Source organism: Budorcas taxicolor, chromosome 5 (assembly GCF_023091745.1).
Source record: "Budorcas taxicolor isolate Tak-1 chromosome 5, Takin1.1, whole genome shotgun sequence".
NCBI lineage: Eukaryota > Metazoa > Chordata > Mammalia > Artiodactyla > Bovidae > Budorcas > Budorcas taxicolor.
In genome coordinates this window covers 21,066,406-21,087,944 of record NC_068914.1, presented here as the reverse complement: position 1 = coordinate 21,087,944, position 21,539 = coordinate 21,066,406, and the positions used below count along the sequence as shown (strand labels likewise).

Below are 21,539 nucleotides of genomic sequence, written 5' to 3'. Positions count from 1 at the left end.
TGAAGGAAATTTCTGCAGATGTGTCCCGGAAACCAAATGCCTAAGTTGTCAAACTATCAGCCTTAAGAGGATTATCTTTAAAGGAAAAAAAAAAAAAACAACCCTATATTTTCAAGTGGCATATTATTCTGAAGCAATATTTTGGCTTTTCATTTTCTTTCATAGAGCAACTGAAATTCTGTGCAATTCATTTTCACTTCAGGTCTTTAACATAAGCCTGGAAAGGATGGGCCATATGTCATTGACTTGCTGGCCACACAGACCAGATTTACACAGAAAAATATTCTCTCCTTTGAGCACAGACATCACCTACAAGCAGACTTCACAGAAACTCCTGCTTCTACTCACAAAGGGGACAAGGCAAGGGAAAATGGAGAACAAAGCACAAATCCAGTCCTGGAAATTCAAAGTGCACGGCCACCCACAAGGCGTCAGTAGTACAACCTTTGTGCAGAACAGTGCAGAAAGCACATTCAAATTTAACTTAAACATATTGCTTCTTTGCAAATGTCCTTAGAAAACCTGAATCTCATTGGTCACAATTTGGAATGACAACCTTGATTTATGTATAAGAGGAGTAGTTATTCCTGGGATAACCAACTCTCAGGAGCAAAGCACCCCTCCCCTCCTCAAATAAAAACCCTACACTAATTCCTGCTTTGGACATGGCATGCATCTTTGTATACAGCCCAGTTGTAAAGATATGCTGCTGCAGAAACAGGCCACATACTCCTGCCACACAGTTGCATAATTTCCTTTTTCCTAAGGATCAACTCCCCAAATATTTTATGAACTCCTTCATAGACATGCCTTGACCTACAGTATTCTTATTTGGTTGTGCATCTGTGACTCATACATTATATCATATAACTGGTACCTTAAACAATTGTATCTTAAATGCAATTTTATTTTTTCTCCCTTTCTCCTTTTAAATTTATTCAGTGGGGCTAATCCTTCTCCTGCTCCTGACAACCTCAAATATGAGGTAATCTCAAAACTATTTTGACCACTTTTAGTTCACGTAAGGTTCTATGTTTTCTTTGTTGCAAAATACAAGCTTGATCCAAAAACATGCAATGTCCAATTCCTGTAGTAACTAACACCCTAATCCTTATTCAAGAATAAGACCCCACACACAAACACCTCACACCCAGAGACCCCCTACAAATGGGACATCTAAAACCAGGAAGGAAGTATGGCCAACTTCTCTCTTTTTCGCTCCCTCCATCCCCCATTTCACTAACTCCTGTTCCTGACTTCTTCCTTTGCCAGCCACAGGGACAAAAACTGACCCCATGCTGGCTTTCTCTCATATGTGGTCCACATGTGCATGACAGGAATCATCACAGGTCCTCTGACCTGACACCATGCAGGAGTGTGGGCCACGGAAAGCAGCCATCACTTGCCCACCAATAACCCACCTTGTTTCTCACTCTAGATTCCTTAGGCAGGACTCAGATACCAACCCACTGGAGGAACAGTAAGTGCTACAAATGAGTCTATTTAATCTTCCTCAATAGCCTGGAGGTGAAACGCAGGTACTCTGGGACTGGAGGTATGAGACAAACATATTATTAGCTCTCTCCAAAGTCATCTCACTGGATCTTCTCCTTCCTGACTGTTTTGTATCTCTGATGAAGAATCTCAGTTATCTAATCTGTCCTTGAAGACCTGCTTTGAAATTTCTATGACCTCAGTAGAAACTTACAGTTAAGATCTGGTTACAACTGTATCCTCAGTACCAAGTAACAAACAGTATATTTTAGATAACTCACTGAGTGTTCTGTTTTCATTACCTCCCACTTTGTAGTACTGGTAAAATAGTAAATATATAACCAATAAGTGTACTTTTATAGCAAAACAAAATGTGCATATTTTCATTATGTTGCTTCCATGGTTCCTGTGGTTAAATCAATTCAAACATTAAAAATTCCATAAAATCAGGCCCCAATTTGATAAAATCAAGTTCCTAAAGATTGGAATGCATGGAGACAATGCAGTTTTTATATTCTCAGGCAAGTACTCAAAGCCTTATCTATCACCTATTTGTTCCTGAAGTATACACATAATCATAACTTACCACCATGCACAATAATACTTGTTTGGAAAAATTAATTCATACTTTCAATATAGAAAGCCAGGAACTGACCAGCCCTCACTCATCATGTGGTAGGAGAAGCTGCAGAGAAGGTTCTTTAGTTTGGATCAAGGACTCCACTAAAATAGTGGCTACAGGTGGTAAGGAATGGATTGGGAATCTGGGGACTTAAACAAAACAAGATGAGCTGCCATAGAACCTAGTACCTCTTGCCACCCTCACAAAAAGCCTGGCTTATCCTGAACTCCAGGATCTCATGTGAGGTTAGCAAACTATGAGAATCATTCATTTGACTATTATTTTTAAAATAATAAGGCAACTTAGTACCAACTTCACATAGTAAGGGAATAAAATAACTCACTGTTTTTATTCCTAAGCATCCAAAGAATAAACATATCTGTTAAAAGGAAAAATAATACCTATTTAGGAGCGTGAATGCAATTCAACAAAGATGAAAAATGTACTCCTCATGGGATTTTTAAATTGTCAAGAATAGGAAATATTTCAAATTTGTAAGATTAGTTAAGGTATTTATGGAAAATATGCTCATTGTATAGTATTAGGGAGAATAATTTGAAATTGCTGATATTCTAAAACTTTTAATCCTCAAAAAATGGCAATTTCATATAGTTCAAACTAAACAGGTAGATAGCTGGAAGTTTTAAGTATTAACTTAAAAAAAAACTCCCAAGATGTATAAAATAGTCGTAATACTTTTAAACTAAATTAGGTTTCAAATTAGAAGTGAACAATCTTTTACTTTAATTGGTTTGAGTTATCTGATGAAAAATGAATACACTTAACTGGAGAGTCATAATTTTTTTCTACTCTGAAAGAGCTGCTGTAGATTTATTTTGTTTACCCAGTCTAAGATGAGGCTGAGAAGAAAGATTTAAAATTGGTTCTGAGAAATTAAAACCAAGAAACATTTGGTTTCTGTGTTTCCTAAGTGCCAATTCTACACAAATTCAGGCAGTGATATATATAAAACAATAACTAGAAGACATGAGTGATATGATTTAATAGCTTGAGATTACATCTCATGAGTCCTGAACTCAATTATTCTGCCTATGAATGGGGGCAGATGCAAATCAGCCTGGTGCTCCCACATTCACTTCAGGGGCATCCTGGTATCATCTGCATGGAACCTACCTAAATCATAAAATTATGATTAACTAGAGTCACAAGTTTAACCAAAGGTCTCACCCTCACCCCAGGTACCTGGCTCTGGATTCCTCAAAGATACAGTAGTGCAGGAGCAAATGAGAGCCTCCATGTCATTCACGTATTCTTCCATTCTTTGGGTACTCAAGGAGCACCTGCCACGAGACAGGCACTCACTATTATACGTACCATTGACATCGTGGGAAGCAAGACAAACAAGAATTCTGCTTAGAGACTGTCAATCATTTAACCAATAAACAAACGAGCAAGAATAATACTGGAGGGACTTCCCTGGTGGTCCAGTGACTAAGACGCTGTGATCCCAACGCAGGGGGCCCAGGTTCTGATCCCTGGTCAAGGATCTAGAACCCACGTGCCACAATTAAGACCTGGTACAGCCAAATCAATAAATAAAAATAAATATTTCAAAAGTTTCTTAAAAAAGAATAATACTGGATAGCAAGAAATGCTCTGTAGAGAATTACAATAGGGAGTTACTTTAGATGAAATGCCTGGGAAGGCTGTTTTACAGAGGTGACATTTAAGCTTGATAGAACAGGGCAGGAGAGGGAATGACAGGAATCCAGGATAAGTTCTAGATTTAAGTTAACTTGGTGCACTCAAAGCATGGTCTGAAACCTATGCCAATTTGCAAACTGTCATCTCTCCACCTTGAGATAACTATGGAAATTGAAAGTAACCACTAAGAAATTTCTATAGCATTTGACAGAGAAACTTTATGTCTATCAAACATAATCTTGCATTCTTTTAATATTTCACTTTTCTAGTAATTCATTTTTATTTTACAAGAAGAACAGGTTGAAAAATACCAATTTTTAAAATTTGGTTTTCACTATATCTAATGTGAGAAACACCAGTTTAACTACTTAACCAAGTGGATGAATAGTAGTGCCAGTTCCTAAAATGGGAACGAGCAGGGTAGGAGTATATTCTCTGGGGAACAGAAATCAAGTATGTATCATTTGAACCAGGCTACGTTTGAAGTGTCCATGAGGTACCCAAGCCACGACATAGAATAAATTGGTGGTAGAATAAATAATAAATTTATGACTTTCATGATATAGAGTAGATCATTGGGTATATGAGTTCTGCAGAGAGACCAGACTGAGAGACATGGATTTGGAGTCATCAGCACACAGAAGGCAGGTGAAGCTGTGAGACTGGATGAGACAATCTAGGACAGAGAAGGAAGAGCTAGCAAAGGAAACTGATAAGGAACAGCTAGAGGAAGGGAAGGAAAACCAATACAGTGTCATGGAAATCAACAACAACAACAAAATGTTTTAAAAAGGAGAAAGTAAGGACTTCTTTGGTAGTCCAGAGGTTAAGACTTCTTGTTCCCAATGCAGGGGGCCAGGTTTGATCCCTAGTCAAGGAACTAGCTCCCACATACCACAATGACGATCAAAGATCCTGCCTGCTGCAACTAAGATCAGGCACAGTCAAATAAATAATTTTTTTTAATGGAGAAAGTAGCCATCTATGTTAATGCTGCTCAGAAGTCAGGTAAGGCAAGAACAGATAAGTGACAACTGGATTTGGCACATAAGAAGACCCTGACAGTAGCAATCTCAGGAGAACTGTGAGAACACAAACTTAACTGGAGTGTGTTAGTGAAAGAAAAGGTGACAAGGGAAGGAGGCTATAAGAGAGAAAATTATCTCAAATAGTTTTGTTGTGAGGGCTGCAGAGACACTGTGAAGGCAAGCATGGGGTCAATGGAGATTTATGAAGATAAGTTTTCTGATGGCAAAACCCAGTAGAGACAGGAAGTTGGTGATGCAGGCAAGTACTGGAATGCAGTTCAGAATAATTTTGCCAAAACACCATATAGACAGTTCTATATATCAAGATGGACACTTTTAGTAGCTATGGAAATTACATTCCATCTTCATTCCATTCCCTACAAGACTCTACTGGGACTCCATGATGAAGGTGAGGAATCAGGACATTTTGCGATTGCAGTACAGACCCAAATCTCCTTCAGTGCTCCATCATGAGGAAGTGGAAATGGAACATGCCTGGTTTATGGAGGTTCCATGATATGAACCTAACATTTGAATCTTAAAAAGTTTCATCCTCAAATTATACTGATGAACACGTTCTTCCTCACCCACAGAAACTGACATTAAAACATGTTTGCCATTTTGACAGGAGTACAAAATTTCAAGCTTTGAGCAGAGGCTGATGAATGAAATAGAGTTTCGCTTGGAACGCACCCCTGTTGATGAATCAGACGATGAAATCCAACATGATGAGATCCCCACGGGCAAGTGTATAGCTCCCATCTTTGACAAAAGACTCAAGCACTTCCGGGTCACCGAAGGCTCTCCAGTGACATTCACCTGCAAAATTGTTGGGATACCTGTCCCAAAGGTAGGGGAAGATGAACAGCCAGTCAATCAACCAACAGTGCAAATCTGTAGACTCAGTGCCCTCAAGAAAGCCTTATCAGACTCTAGTGAAATATCTGTACAGAGAATACAAACCAATACCAGAAAATTAACAAAGGCCAGATAATCTGACTAAAAAGATACAATCAGGAATAGAATCATTAAATAGGCAGAAAACAAATCAGATTACTTATGGGCATGTTGGAAAATTTTTGCAAAAGTTGAAAATAAATTTTCTCAGTCATGATCTTCTCTTTGGGGTTATTGATCCTCTCAACCATCAGATTCACCAATCTGATACTTTTTTTTCTATTTAACATCTACTGAATATCCACAGCCAACCTGTTGTACAAAGCGAGCTATATTTGTATCATTACTATTAGGTTGGTAAATGCAGAAAATGTCATATCATTATCACTGGCTGGTGAAAAATCTTATGAGTCACCAGATTTTCTGGCAGTCAGCTGAGAGAGGATTTACAGCCGGTATGTCTACAGCAGGGAATCTCTTCACTCTGCTTTCACAAATATTAACATGGCGTTAGCATGTATGGTTTGGTAACCAGGAAATGCAGAGAAGGTCAACTGCTACCGTACTTTAACTCACCTGTCTTTCAGAGATTCCCCTTGATACATGTAGAACTTAACATGAAAACTATGTAGACTTAAATTTTAGTCAGATGAGGAATTCAGCAAGTGAGTCCTGGCCTCATTCCACTTGGTATAACACACCATACTATGCCTTCAAGTAAGGTCAGCTATTCTAGGCCCTGAGATCTAGGACTTCTAGCAGGAAAAGTTTCAAGCTATCCCAGTTTTCATTATTTTGCCTCTGAAGACCCACCTGGCCCTTAGGGTAGCTTTTTAATTATAAAGTACAATAAAAATAATCAAAATATTTCTCTCCATCCTAAATTATTTGTAATTTTTAACTTAAATATTCTGTATGTACAAGGGGAGAAGCATATTATACTGTCATTGTAATACGTCTGATAATTTTTCTCTGTTTTGTAAAGGATGGGTTACTGGTTGTAGAGATGGCAATCCATCCAGGCCGTATGCTACTCCTTCTATCATGATCCTCTAAAGATGTACAAAACCGTGCATATTCTCCTTGTCTATTGTTCATTTCAGGTTTACTGGTTCAAAGACGGGAAGCAGATTTCAAAGAGAAATGAGCACTTCAAAATGAAGCGGGAAGGAGACGGGACATGTTCTCTGCACATTGACTCCACCACCAGTGACGACGACGGCAACTATACCATCATGGCAGCCAACCCCCAGGTGGAGACGCAGGGTTCCACGCTGGGCTGCATTCTGAGGAAGGAGCAGTTGATATCATTGTGAATAAACCTTGAGAAGTGCAGGTTACTAAGGATTGCTGAGGAAAATGAAGCAGGGGCACTGAGACTGTGTAACTAGAGCACAGGATCACGATTTACAAGACTAGTCAGCCATGGATGGGTCACGCCACGCTTCAGCCTTTGTCAAAGGGCTTTAGTACTATCTATTCACTAACTATATGCCTCAGACCTCCAGAATAGATCTTGTGTTTATCAACTCATTGACTCTCTTAAAGAGTCAATAAATCAATCTATCAAAGAATGATTTGCTATTTCTAGTTCTTTAGAGAATAAGCAAATTACTTGTGAATAGCCCTCACTCATAAAATTTGTTCTTCTTTTTTTGGTAAAAGTTGGAAAGTCATAATATTTCACTTTCTTTTTCTGAAGAGATCAGGACTTAAAATCCCCCTTAAAAACATGGCAGAATATGTATACATATAGCTGATTCACATTGTTGTATAGCAGAAAATAACACAACATTGTAAAGCAATTATACTCCAATAAATAAGTATAAAACTGAAAAAAATATGGCAGAATAAATATTTCCAACTACTATGACAATAGAAGGTACAGAACTATAATTTCTACTCTCACCAACTCCTATTAAAATGTTTTGAAGATAATCTCTATTGAGGAAAGCATAAAAATACTTGGCCATGATCTCTGCATGTGCCTGCAAATAATATTAAATGCATAAGAACTCAATTTTTTTTACATTTGTGTCTGTTTATTTTCAGCTTAAAAATGAAAGGCATCACAATATTCTTAAAAATCCTTTCCCCTGAAATGTTAACAGCAATTTAAAGAGTTATATTGTTTTTATCCCCCCTCCAAAAAACTCATAATAGCCAAAAGCTAATAACACTTTGGTCCAGAAAAATGTATATATATTGAAAAAGTAGGGAGTTCTTTTTATTTTAATCTCTTTCCTTTTCTGTTTCTCAGGGGAGAATCAGTTGTTCTGGCCACTTGATGGTACAAGGTTTGCCCATCCGAAGTCGACTAACAGCTGGTCAGTCTCACAGGTAAAGACAGTAAGAACCTCACTTCTCCAGCCCCTCCCAAGCATCCACCTGCTGCAATGAGCACTGAAGTATTGGGCCTATAAACTGTCACCTAAAGTGTAGTCCTCCACCTGAAATATTGGCATCACTTGGGAGCTTGTTGCAAATGCAGAATTCCAAGCCCCACCCAGACCTACTGATCAGAATGTAAATTTTACTCAGATCCCCAGGTGATTCACAAGTGTATTAAATTTGAGAAGTATTGGTTCACAGCACATTTTTAACATTCAAAATTTGTAACCATCCCTAGCACCTGTGCATATAATATATAAATCAGACTGAACTAAGTTACCTTTTCCTTAAAATACAGAAACTGTTCATGAGTATATGTATGCTAATAAAATATTTTTGTTGTTGTCATTATCTCCAACATAACAATTGTCTCCAACATAGCAAACTAACTTTCCTCCTCTCTGACTTTATTAATGTTGAGAAGAGAGAGCTTGGCTTTCTCTCGAGTCGTATGGTGCCACAAAGTCTTAGCAAAGCATTTCATAGTTGCTGACATGGATGAATTAAATTAGACTTACCAAAGGAACAAAAATAGTGACCTACGTTTCAGATACAGTATTTCCCTACCGTTACAACTATACCTTCTTCTTCAGTTTTTTTTTCCCCTTCTTCAAGAACAGCTGTTACTGTTGGTCAGTCTTAATCAATTTAGGTTCATAGATCATCTTTAATAGTCTGGCAGAATTTATAAGCCAGGTTACATTTTATTACTCAGAGACACAGGGACTGCAGCTGCCTTGATCTGAGTAATAAACAGGACTTCTCTTTTGGCTCTCATTTGAGGTTCAGATTGAATACTGATTTATTTGTTTATTTTGAAACTTTTGAACAACTGGCCAAACCCAAGGCAAGGGGAGCTGAGTCACTTAACCCAGAAACCCAGAATGACTTCACAGAGAAAAAAGCTAAAGCCTGCTTATTTAATTACAGATCTCACAAGATCATCCTACAATGGTGAGATACTTAATACTTTCTTTTTTCACATCAGCTCCACACTATTACTTATTATTTCTTTATGGTCCAGCAACCCTTACCACATCCCCTAAAAGAAATCTTTCTCGAAGCCCTATAGCCACGTCTAAATGCCTATATTGTCATATGTTTATGAATTGGTTTCTACTGTTTAATGCCTGAATATGCTTGCTCTTTTAGAGGAAGGTCCCGAGTGCAAGAAAAAGACAAAGAACCCCTACAGGAACGCTTTTTCAGACCTCATTTCCTGCAGGCTCCTGGGGATATGGTGGCTCACGAGGGGCGCCTCTGTCGCCTGGACTGTAAGGTAGCCTCTAGCACCATTTTTGGCGCCAGACCTGTTCAGATTTTGTATTTATTTGTTTGAATGCACCTATTTTTGTTTGTATTTGTTTTATAGTTGGTTTGGGGGCTTTTTTTTTTTTTTTTTTTTTTTTTTGGTGAAAGGGGACTGAGGAACAGAGAGAGAAAGAGACCACTTTTTTCCACCCATAAGGTTCTTTTGGAGCATTTAATACCAGAGGAAAGTATCTATCGTATCAAGTTAACTTTATGTTTGTAAAAGACAACCAAAGAGGTGATGTAGTTCAGACATCTTCCGTACGGTACTTGAAAAGTCTTTATTACCATAAAGACATAAGGATGATTTTTACATCCTTGAAATGGACTGCTATGAGGTACAGCCTTTGAAAAATTATAGTCACTGGCTCCAAAGCAGTTTATGAAAACAGAAGCTGGTTTCTAATACTAGCTAACATCCACCACCTTTAACTAGTCTATAATATATTCTAACTTTTCCACTGGAAACTAGGTTCAGTTGAACAGCATGGATAGTTCTCAGTATGAACAGAAACTTAAGTTCTTCTTCTTCCCTAACACTGCAGAATGCTATGGAGATTAAGATGCAAATTAGTAAAGGTTTAAGGTTAAATATTTATAGAATCCACTCCTCTAGGTGGATCATGCCCTCAAATTAGTTACCTAAATAATATTTGGGATGGACTATTAATTTCTTCCACCCTAAGTCCTAAAAGAAACCCATCCTGGGTCCACTCCCTGAAGATTCTGATTTAATATAGTAAATGGGCATCAGGATTTTCAAATACTCCCATGTGATTATGACACGCAGCCAGCTTTGAGAACACTGGTTTAATGTCTGCGCCTTTCTTGGCTACCTCTTGGTCGTTAGGTATGTAAGCAATATATTATCTCTGAAACTGACACTACAGGCCTATTTTATCTATTTAGCTTTTTAATTCTTATTCATTTTAATCTAGTATATAATCATTACCCAAACTGGGGTCCAAATACTATACAGTTTATGTTCACACGCCCATCCATCCAGATCCCTCTTGTTCTGATGCCCTCATGGAGAGGCTTCTAACCACTGGCATTCCCTCGCTATCTATGTGGTGCCAGATCAGGATGAAGAAGTCAGCCACCAAATAAACCTGCCTGTCATCAGTCTGTCATTTGCCTCAGCTGTCCTCTTGTTTATTAGGTGAGTGGCTTACCGCCCCCGGAGCTGACGTGGCTGCTCAATGGCCAGCCTGTCCTCCCCGACACCTCCCACAAGATGCTGGTCAGGGAGACTGGAGTCCACTCTCTGCTCATTGACCCGCTCACTCAACGCGACGCGGGGACCTACACCTGCGTTGCTACCAACAAAACTGGGCAGAATTCCTTTAGCTTGGAGCTCACTGTAGTAGGTAAGGTTTGCTGCTGGGACCTCTAAACATGACTCCCTCCAAAGATACTGCCCAAATATGCAGAGCCCCTGACGTAATTCCTTTGTCCTTTGCCCCACCGAGCCTCATCTCAGTTTCCCCTTCTCTGTAGTAAGGGCCATGTTTCCTACATTGCTCTCAAAAACATATCAGTAAGCTAAAAACATAATGCGGTACCTTGTGTATATCATGCTTGCAATAAATGATAGTCATTGTAATAATTAATCAATCAATTAATTACTAACTATCACTCCGGGAGTTGGTGATGGACAGGGAGGCCTGGCGTGCTGCGATTCATGGGGTCGCAGAGAGTTGAACACGACTGAGTGACCAAACTGAACTGAACTTCAGTCACTTCCCTTACAGTTCATCACTCCAGGGTCTCCCCCTACCCCAAGCTTCTATGCCTTTGCATTAATGGTCCCTTTACATGGAACGCCCTTCTTTGACTAGCAACCTCCTACTGATTCTCTAAGACTTATTTCACATGCTACCACAAAGGCACTGTGGACCCACCAGGCACCTCCTCCTCTATGTCCATAGCACTCAGTAAAGGAGAGACTCTTACAGCGCTCATGGCTTCTGTGTAACTATTTTCTCTTTGCCTCCCTGAAGAGACTGTGAGCCTCTGAGGCCACAGAAGCTTGTTCTTCTGTGCATCTCTGATGTCTGACTCAGTGCCTGGAACATGGAAGGCATTCAATCAATAACTAAACAAATGAACCCTTACCTTACAAGATGCTGTCAACAAACACTAATGTCTACAGTCATCATCCCCTGGGAGGTGTCAGCCCCTAGAATTAGCTTTCAGAATGAATGAATTCTTCCATTGAACTTTCTCCTGCTAGCTCCCTTGCATGGCCCCTAAAAGAAATCAGGACGGCATCCGAATGTTAACCTTCTCTCTAGGCTACTAGCTGTTTCCTCTATATTATTTTCTTTTTTTCCCACTCTTAATCCCCTCTCCCAACAGAGTAGGAAAAGCTCATTTTGCGAGGATACACTGGTTGCAGCTTTTACTTTTTTCCCACTGTTTTGCTAAAGTATGGCCGCTGGAACCCTGAGATAGGAGGTGTCTTTGTCTTAACTGATTCTGCTGGGGGGAAAAAAAAAATGCCTCCTTATGAAACATAATTTGTGGTGTGTTTTTTTTAATAGCATACTTCTTTTGATTTTTATGTGGCAATAAAATTTCTCAAGGTAAAAAGTTGAGGGAAAATCAATATACCTTCTATAAAATAACCTCCTCTAAAAAAGAAAACAAAATATATTTAGTACATAAAATATATCATTTCTCAGAGTTTACTGCTGAGCAATAAAAGAAACTCCCTTAATTCCACACCTACCATTTGCCTCCCATGTGTATTACCCAAATCCTTGAGTGTTGTCTCTCAAAAGATAGGCAGAAAAAATAAAATTAAAAAAAAATTTTTTTAAAGATAGGCAGAAGCAGTTTTCTCATTTCTTTTTAAAATCATTTTTGGAGCTTTTATCAGGGCAGTGATCTTCACAAAGAAGCTTGAGAAGTGTTCTAAAGAAGAGATAAGTGGGGGTGCTCACTCAGATTCCAGAACTGTCCCGTATTTGAGGCATGGAGCCCAAGGCACTTACTATTCAAACTAGCATGGCTCTTCTCTCATTCAGCCAAAGAAGTGAAGAGGGCACCTGTAATCCTGGAGAAGCTGCAGAACAGTGGTGTTCCAGAAGGCCACCCCGTGAGACTGGAGTGCCGGGTGATAGGCATGCCTCCGCCCGTGTTCTACTGGAAGAAAGACAATGAGACCATCCCTTTCACCAGAGAGAGGATCAGGTACAGCCTCCACACTTGGTCAAGTTCAGCAAAGCTCATCAGGCCACCCAGATAAGTCTTCAGCCTTTTGAATCTGGCTCCTTTCACTTGGCATAATGCATTTGCTTTAACCATGTAACTGTGCTTATCAAGAATTTATTCCTTTTTGTTGCTGAGGGTTAGTCCATTGTATAATGTCCCACTATTTAAAAACTTTATTATTATTATTATTATTATTATTTGCACTGCACGGCATGCAGGATCTTAGTTCTCTGACCAGGGATTAAACCCACACCCTCTGCAGGGACTCCCCTGGTGGCTCAGAAGCGTCTGTCTACAATGCAGGAGACCAGGGTTCAATCCCTGGGTTGGGAAGATCCCCTGGAGAAGGAAATGGCAATCCACTTCAGTACTATTGCCTGGAAAATCCCATGGACAGAGGAGCCTGGTAGGCTATAGTCCATGGGGTCACAAAGAGTCGGACATGACGGAGCGACTTCACTTTCACTTTTTCACCCTGCAGTGAACATGCAGAGTTTTAATCACTGGGCCACCAGGGAAGTCTCTAAAACCTTAATTTTTCAGCTTAAAAAGGTTTGAGGGATTTATAAAGATCTTGCATGTTTTTGTCCCGTGTCTTTTTGCGTGTCACATGTCATGTGTGTCATTTGTCTTTTCGTCATGTCATGTCATGAGTCATATTAGTACCCAAAACCTTTTGATTGTAAAAAGCGAAAATAAAATAAGCCAAAAAAAAAAAAAAAAGGGCAAAACAAAACATTATGGCAATACTCCTTTTCCATCTGTCACTACATGGCTATTTTTCAAGTAAATTTAAGGATCCAGGTTCTCTAAATGGGTGCCTTGTTTAATTTCCTCTGAGGTGAAGTAAAGTGAAAGTCGTTCAGCCGTGTCTGACATTTTGTGGCCCCATGGACTGTAACCTGCCAGGCTCCTCTGTCCATGGAATTCTCCAGGCCAGAATACTGGAGTGGGTAGCCTTTCCCTTCTCTAGGGATCTTCCCAACCCAGGGATCGAACCCAGGTCTCCCGCATTGCAGGCAGATTCTTTACCATCTGAACCGCTAGGGAAGCCCCAATTTCCCCTAACCATCCTTAATTCTTTGCCATTTTGTTTTTATGCCACAAGGGCAACTTGTGCACAGAAACTGCCACTGAGAAATTATTATTACTGAGAACTATTTCTTCACAGTAAACTAAATTTGTCCTAAAGCATATTGGCTTTTATAGAACCTTGGCATCTAAAAAGTCTAAGTATAAAAAGGTCAGGATTTTCCTCTGGTAAAACATAAGCAAGAACAGAGAATATACTTGAGTTAACACTTCAGTGTAAATTAACAAAACATGTTATACTCAGCCTGAAATTCTGATATAATTACGCAGGATGGCAGTACGCAGTCAAGGTTAGGAACTACAGATGTAGAGAAAACAGAAGGAAAGGACATGCAGATTTTCTCCTGAACTGAACTAAGTTAAATGCTGCCATGCCCAGTTGATTATATTAAGAAACACTCCCTCCACCCTAAAGACTACACAGAAAACTATTAGAACTAATGAATCATATATTTTAAACGTATAACCAACAAGGTCCTACTATATAGCACAAGAAACTCTGCTCCATGTTATGTGGCAGCTTGGATAGGAGGCAAGTTTGGAGGGGCTGAGTCCCTTTGTTGTTCACCTGAAACTATCACAGTGTTGTCTGTTAACTGGCTCTGGTGGTGATTTAGTCACTAAGTCGTGTCTGATTCTTGCGACCCCACAGACTGTAGCCTACCAGGCTCCTCTGTCCATGGGATTTTCTAGGCAAGGATACTGGAATGGGTTGCCATTTTCTTCTGCAGGGGATCTTCCCAACTCCAGTATGAAGCGTGGGCCAACTGAGCCACCAGGGAAACCAATACAAAACATAAAGCTTTAAAAAAAAATCCTCCCCCTGCAAAAGAACTGATCAATGAATTCAGCAAAGCAGCAGGATACAAAACTAACACACAGAAATATGTTGCATTTCTTTACACTAACAAAGAAATATCAGAAAGTTTTTTTAAAATCCCTTTTAAAATCACATCAAAATAAAATACTGAGAAATAAACCTGACCAAGGAAGTCAAGGACTTACATGCTCAGAACCTTGATAAAGGAAATTGAAGATGCTTCAAAGAAACGGAAAGATATCCCATGCTTTTGGATATCCTTGAGTGGTTCTGGCACAAAAACAGACAGACATGGATCAATGGAACAGAATAGAGAACCCAGAAACCCACACACCTAGAGTAAATTAATCTTTGATGAAGGAGGCAAGAATATACAGTGGAGAAAAGACAGTCTCTTCAGCAAGTGTTGGGAAAGCTGGATAGCTGCATTTAAACCAATGAAGTTAGAACACTCCCTCACACCAAACGCAAAATCAATTTGAAATGAATTAAAGATTTAAAAATAAAACATGACACCATAAAACTCCCATAAGAGAACTTAGGCTAAGCATTCTCTGACATAAATCATAGCAATGTTTTCTTAGGTCAGTCTCCCAAGGCAACAAAATAAAAGCAAATATAAATAAACAGGACCTAATCAAACTTACAAGCTTTTGCACAGCAAAGGAAGCTATAACAAAATGAAAAGACAATCCACAATTAGAGAAAATAACGTAACCAATAAAGGCTTAATTTCCAAAATATGCAAGCAGCTCATGCAGCTCAATATCAAAACAAACAAACAACTGAACCAAAAACCAGGCAGAAGACCTAAATGAACATTTCTCCAAAAAACATATCCAAATAGCCATCAGTCACATGAAAAGATGTTCAACATTACTAAGTATGAAAGAAATGCAAATCAAAACTACAATGAGGTACCTATACCCATCACCTCTCACCAGTCAGAATGGCCAACATCAAAAAGTCTGCAAATAATAGGGGCTTTCTGGTGGTCTAGTGGTTAAGACTCTGTGTTTCCACTGCATGGGGCACAGGTTTGATTCCAGGTCAGGGAAGTTCTGCATGCCACAAGGAACCCAGCCAAAAAATGTCTACAAATTATAAATGCTAGAGAGGGTGTAAAAAAAAGGGAATCCTCCTACACTGTTGGTGGTGATGTAAATTGGTGCAGCCACCATGGAGAAACCACTAGGGAGAACAGCAGGGAGGTGCCTTTAAACATCAAAAGCAGAGTTACCATATGATCCAGCAATCCCACTCCTGGGCATATATCCAGAAAAGATGAAAACTCATTTGAAACACTGCAGCACTACCTACAAAAGCCAAGACGTGGAAGCAACCTAAGTGTCCATATACAGATATAGACACAAACATACATATACATACAGTGGAATATTACTCAGACATAAAAAGAATGAAATAATGCCATTTGTAGTAACGTGGATGGGCCTAGAGATTACCATACTCGATGAAGTAAGTTAAACAAGAAATGTTATATGATATTACTTACATGTGGAATCTAAAAAAAATTATATGTGAACTTCTTTACAAAATAGAAAAAGATCCACAGACATAGGAAAAAACTTATGGTTACTGAAGGGAAAAGGGGGAGGGGAGGGATGAACTAGGATCTTAGGATTAACGACTATATATACAAGTGAGTTTCTGGGAACCCTAAGCTCTCTCCAGATACAATGCAATATACTCTTTCTTTTCTCCAGCATGCACCAGGACACAACTGGGTATGTCTGCCTCCTCATTCAGCCAGCCAAGAAATCAGACGCTGGATGGTACACGCTGTCAGCCAAGAATGAAGCCGGCATCGTGTCCTGCACCGCCAGGCTGGATATATACGGTAGGTATAATGGCATCGGTTGACCTATGTGATAGGCAGCTTAAAAATCTTTTTTTTTTTCTTTTAAGATTGGTGTAGCATGTTTTCATAAATGAATTAATTGGTTTTTATTTTAGTGCTTACGATATGGATTTTTAAAGTCATTTTATTCTACTCATCTCAGGGCTTTTGTACACTCTTCCATTTCACTATAAGGTTAACCTTCTTCCACAAGAGGTTTTTTTCTGTACTTCTAATACAGCTACTTCAGAGCATACATGGGCTTGTACTTATGATCACCCAGCATCTTCATGCCATCCCCTTGCTGCCACGGGTCACCCACGGGAACCCCTTCCCCATGCCTGTAATTCCCCAGTCATAACTCCACATGGCAGAATTTTCCAGACCCTATTCATTTGTTAATTCTTCCACAAATATTTATTACTCTCATCTCACAATCAGATTAATAACAGAGAGCTGTCCTGAAAGTGACAATCACTCAGTTGTGTCCAACTCTTTGCAACCCCATGGACTATACAGTCCATGGAATTCTCCAGGCCAGAATACTGGAGTGGGTAGCCTTTTCCTTCTCCAGAGTATCTTCCCAACCCAGGAATGAAACCCAGGTCTCCCACATTGCGGGTAGATTCTTCACCAGGTGAGCCGCAAGGGAAACTTTCACCCTTAGATAGTCCCAAACACATGAGATTACTGTAATTGTTACTACCCTCCTTTAAATGCCAAAGAAACACAGAGACTCAGAGAGGTTAAGTGACTATAGCTGGAAAGTAAATTCAGATTTTTTACATCATTCCTTCGAGTCATGTTTCTAAATATTTAACAAATTAATCTTTACTAATGTATTTGTGTCCTCTACTATTCTCCTCTATAATTTTGACATTAATTGGCATTTTTAAGAAATATTTCTTAACCCAAAAGAGTAATCCTTTTTTTTCTTTAAAAAAACTAACTGGTTGGGTTAATATTCCTTACTGATTTAACATGATGAACCAGAATAACAAAGAAGAAAAAGTAACTCTGCCTAGAACCTGAGGCCCCGGCTACTCAGGTGCACACCAGATGCCTTCGCCTTTTTTTGCCACCACCTAGGAGTCCCGGCCTGCCATTTTCCCTCAATCTAATATTTAGAGGAAATATATAGCTTTCTGGTTATTCTCCCTAATCTGTCAACTTGAAATTCAATTGTGAAGGAAGTTGACTCTAAGGTACTTTCCCCTGGAAGGGTCCGGAGAAAGAGAAGCCACTGATATGTTTCTTAATCTAAGCTAATGCCTTAACCATTTCACCCACTTCACCATGTCGGAAGGAAACAAGAAACTCCTACCAATAAGCCCTGAAACCGATGACACTTGTCCGGATCCTGCTCTTCCGCGGCGGAGCCCCCACTTCAGTTTATCCTGGCTCACGACTCCCAGACTCCTGTCCTGATTCCACAGCTCGAACGGGAGGCGCTGTTTTGTCAGCTGGGACCCGAGTGTGGGAGAAGGGATGGAGGGCTAAGGCTGAAATCAATCCACTTCACCCCCCAACAACCACTTCCTACCTGCCCGAGGAACTGGAACAGTAGGCATCCCTCCTCGCCCGCAAAGGAGGGCTTCTAAGAGTATCTCCTGTCAGGTTAAGATGCCGAGACAGCTGAGGAAAAGCTAAGAGGCAGAGGGGCCGCGGCGAGGGACTTGACTAGTTCGCGGTTGCTTCACTGAGAACCTGCTCTCTTGTGGAATCGCTATTAAGTTTTGTCCTGTTTTATAGCTTTCCAAACTTTATTTTAATCAGTTCACTCAGAGGCATTTAGACCCTGAAAGACTAATTTGAAATAATGAAATCAACTAAGAGCCCATTTATAACTGGGAATGCTACCAGCATCCATAATTCCCCAGGACCCAGAGCATCAATGCTTCCCACCTGGCGTTCCCTGTTCGCCACCGCCAGGATCTTGGAAACCTGATGAGAGGGCTGCTTGGTAATTTCTCAGTCAGAGGCAACACCCAGGACTGAGCAGTTTGGATGGATACTTCATTCAGGACATGTTCAAGCCTAAAGATCCTGTCTGCTGAAACCAGGATCCCCCTTGGACAGTGTTTAGTGAACATGGAAATTCTAACACATTCTCTTTTGTCCCCCAACCCTGGTTGATTGCATATGTTACTTTTCAGGCTTCTGGCTATAACTAACTAGAACATGATTAGGGCAGTAGGTAGGTAAGTAAGAGTGATTAGGATGAGCAGTAAGTACTGGTCAGAGGTCTGGATTCATCTTTTGTCTTCCATTTCCACAGATATCTCATCTCCTCCTTCTGAGGAGCCCTCCCTTGAGAGCCTACAACTCTCTCTACACCCACACTCCACCCCAGCCCCTGTAGATTCCATGCTAGGTCAGTGATGTAGGTCAGGAGATAATTTTGAGATATCACCCTCATCACCCACTCTTCCTTCTTATAGTCCCAGATTTTGCTGGATTAGAATCATGGGGGTTGGTATTACGGAATCAAGAGATCACGAGCCCAATTTCCCTATTCCTAGCAGGACAGGAGAGATTTTATTGATTTTTTTCCCTTTTTTTACAAATGAGGCATTATACCAAGATCCCACACAAAGTGTTGGCATGAGGACAGAACGCACCCCTGCTGTGTACCTGCTAGACTGTATTCCTTTGATTGTAACACATGATTTGGTCCATTTTCCAGCTCAGTGGCATCACCAGATCCCACCACCCATGACCGTCCGGCCCAGTGGCAGTCGCTATGGATCCCTCACCAGTAAAGGACTTGACATTTTCTCTGCTTTCTCCTCCATGGAAAGCACGATGGTGTATTCCTGCTCTTCTCGGAGTGTAGTGGAGAGTGATGAACTTTAAGAATGTCTGGGTGCCTGCTGTGTAAGGGGGCAGACTGTGGAGGGGGAAGGAGGACAAACCAGATAAGGTGGTTTCCAAGCAACTGGATTTGAGTAAGTTTCCATGCTGCCGGACCTGTGGCAAGGAGAGCTTTGAGTAAGTCAGCTGGGGACTCCTGCAGTCTCAGCTCTGGGAGAGATGGAGGGCTGTACCTTTTAAGATTCCAACAAAATGAGAAGATAATATGGATGAACCAAAGATATAATGCACCTGCTGTCCACTGCTTTGGGAAAAAGTTAGCATACTCCTCTGCCCTCTGCTGTGTTAGGGGTGTTCAGGCCCTCCTAAGAGCAATGAGGGGCCAGATGCTTGGGCTGAAAGGAGTTAGACAGTAGTGACCTTAGGTATCTTAACTCACCAAACAATACAAAGGGAAAAGGCAAGGGGGTTGGGGGGAGGTGGTGTCCATCACCTTTCACTGATTGCATTCATAGCAGAAGTTTTGGATTCATTAAATCAGCTTCTACTTAGCACTAGGAGACTGTGCTATACAACTCACATACATAGAGAAGCACTTTTGATGTGCTTATCCTGGGTGTATTGAGCCACATGATAAAGTGCCAAAATGTGCCTGAGATACCAAAAAAAATCACTGAATGCTCAATATTGCACAGTGCACTTATTCTATAGCCAAAATAGGGACTCACCAGCCTGCCTGCACCATTTTCTTTTGAATATGATGGTGAGTGGTTTTTCTCTCTGAATATATATATAGATTCTATAACTAAAGCGTTGTTAATAAACCAACCAGAAGGAAATCTTCTGTGGGGTCACTTTCAAAACTACTAGCTTCAGTTGCCACTTGCAGAACTATGCAGGCATCATCATCTGCTCATAGAATGACGACTCTCCTGTTTCTCCCCTCGCCCCCAAAGGCTGCACATCTATGAAGCAATGAGAAAGGAAAAAATGCAAACAAGGAGAGGAAGTGATGAGAGAATGGTTTTTGTTGTTTCATTTACCCGAGCAAAGCAGTGGTTGTGGAAGGAGAGGTCTTTAATAGTTGTGAACTGCTTTGAAATCATTAGTCAAATTGCATTTTCTATTCAGAAAATACTATGCTAACTGAAGAAGTGGGAGGGAAAAGGAATGTGCCTCTTTATTCTAACTCACTAATTCAGAATTTGCCTCTCCACCTAAGGAATTTTTAGACTTACATTCACTGTGATAGCCCAGCGCCTAGAAGATTGCTTAGCACAAAATAGACCTTTGATAAATATTCGTTGGATGAATGAATTTTACATTAGAGAAATGTACAATGCATGAACCAGTCAAAACATTGCCCTAGGGATGGTCGTGATGGCACAGTCTGCTCCAGATTCACTAGGAAAACGAACTGGAGTATCTGTTACCAACTCCCTGTGCCCAAGTCTTTGGTGTTCTCTGAGCCAGACACCCTCAGCTGGCATCTTACTCAAGTGAACAGATAGTAATTGCTTAGAAAGGCTTGAAATTTCCTTCACTTTAAGGCAAAGATTTCCAGTATAAAAATAAATTCATTCACTCAAAAAATATTTTGTGTGTCTACTCTGTATAAAATGCTATGCTAGAGATTGTGGGCCACACACAAATATGATAACACACAGTCCCTGCCTGCAGAAAGCTTAGAATCTAGCGGGAAAGGTAAGATAAAAGGCATGTCAAGTTCTGCTCTTTGGAGCAAAAATCCTTTTGTCAAAGGGGATTTTCTAGTGCTCTTCATCCTACATTTTTCATGACTCTAGAAATCATCTTAATTATTTTCAGTCTTTATTTCTAAATAAATATCATAGGTTAATCCTTAAGAAAAAAAGATTTCAGCCAGTTATTTAGCAGAATTATTAGGTTCAATTTCCTTTCTTATGTATGTGGGAACAATAGTAAAGGTATAGGCAACTGTAATGATGTAGAATGCATTCCATACAGAATGCATCTTAGAACACATTGTTTCCATACTGGCTTCTATTATCAAATCTCTTTATGACCAAAGAGCATTTTCTAACTGCAGTATTGCTTCTCCACAGTTGGACACCCAACCTCCTCATCTAGACAGTTCTCCCGTGAGAGGATATAGTCTTCATTTCTGGGTATAGGTCTTAGCTTTCTGAGGATTTTAGGATAAATATTCTATTTAGCCACTAGATGGCACTGTTGAGCCTAAACTATAACAAGCTTTAAAATTCCTCGCATTTTAACTTTTGGGTTATGTTACAGCAAAGTTTCTGAACCTCGACACTGTTGACACTTGGGGCCAGATAATTAGTTGTT

At 40.0% G+C, this 21,539-nt stretch overlaps 1 protein-coding gene across 3 annotated transcripts in view; it reads left to right on the top strand.

Moving 5' to 3' along the window:
* Nucleotides 1-20,821, top strand: part of MYPN (myopalladin) — a 102,139-nt gene extending 81,318 nt beyond the window's left edge. For 2 of the 3 annotated variants that reach the window (XM_052640116.1, XM_052640115.1), the window contains 8 exons: nt 5,438-5,659; nt 6,810-6,959; nt 7,967-8,046; nt 9,250-9,376; nt 10,571-10,778; nt 12,441-12,606; nt 16,264-16,397; nt 19,084-20,821. In XM_052640116.1, the coding sequence (XP_052496076.1) occupies nt 5,438-5,659; nt 6,810-6,959; nt 7,967-8,046; nt 9,250-9,376; nt 10,571-10,778; nt 12,441-12,606; nt 16,264-16,397; nt 19,084-19,253 (1,257 nt within the window). In that variant the 3' untranslated portion in view covers nt 19,254-20,821. The remainder of the gene's footprint in view (nt 1-5,437; nt 5,660-6,809; nt 6,960-7,966; nt 8,047-9,249; nt 9,377-10,570; nt 10,779-12,440; nt 12,607-16,263; nt 16,398-19,083) is intronic. The other variant, XM_052640117.1, reaches the window with a different exon arrangement.
* The last annotated feature ends 718 nt before the right edge of the window (nt 20,822-21,539 follow it).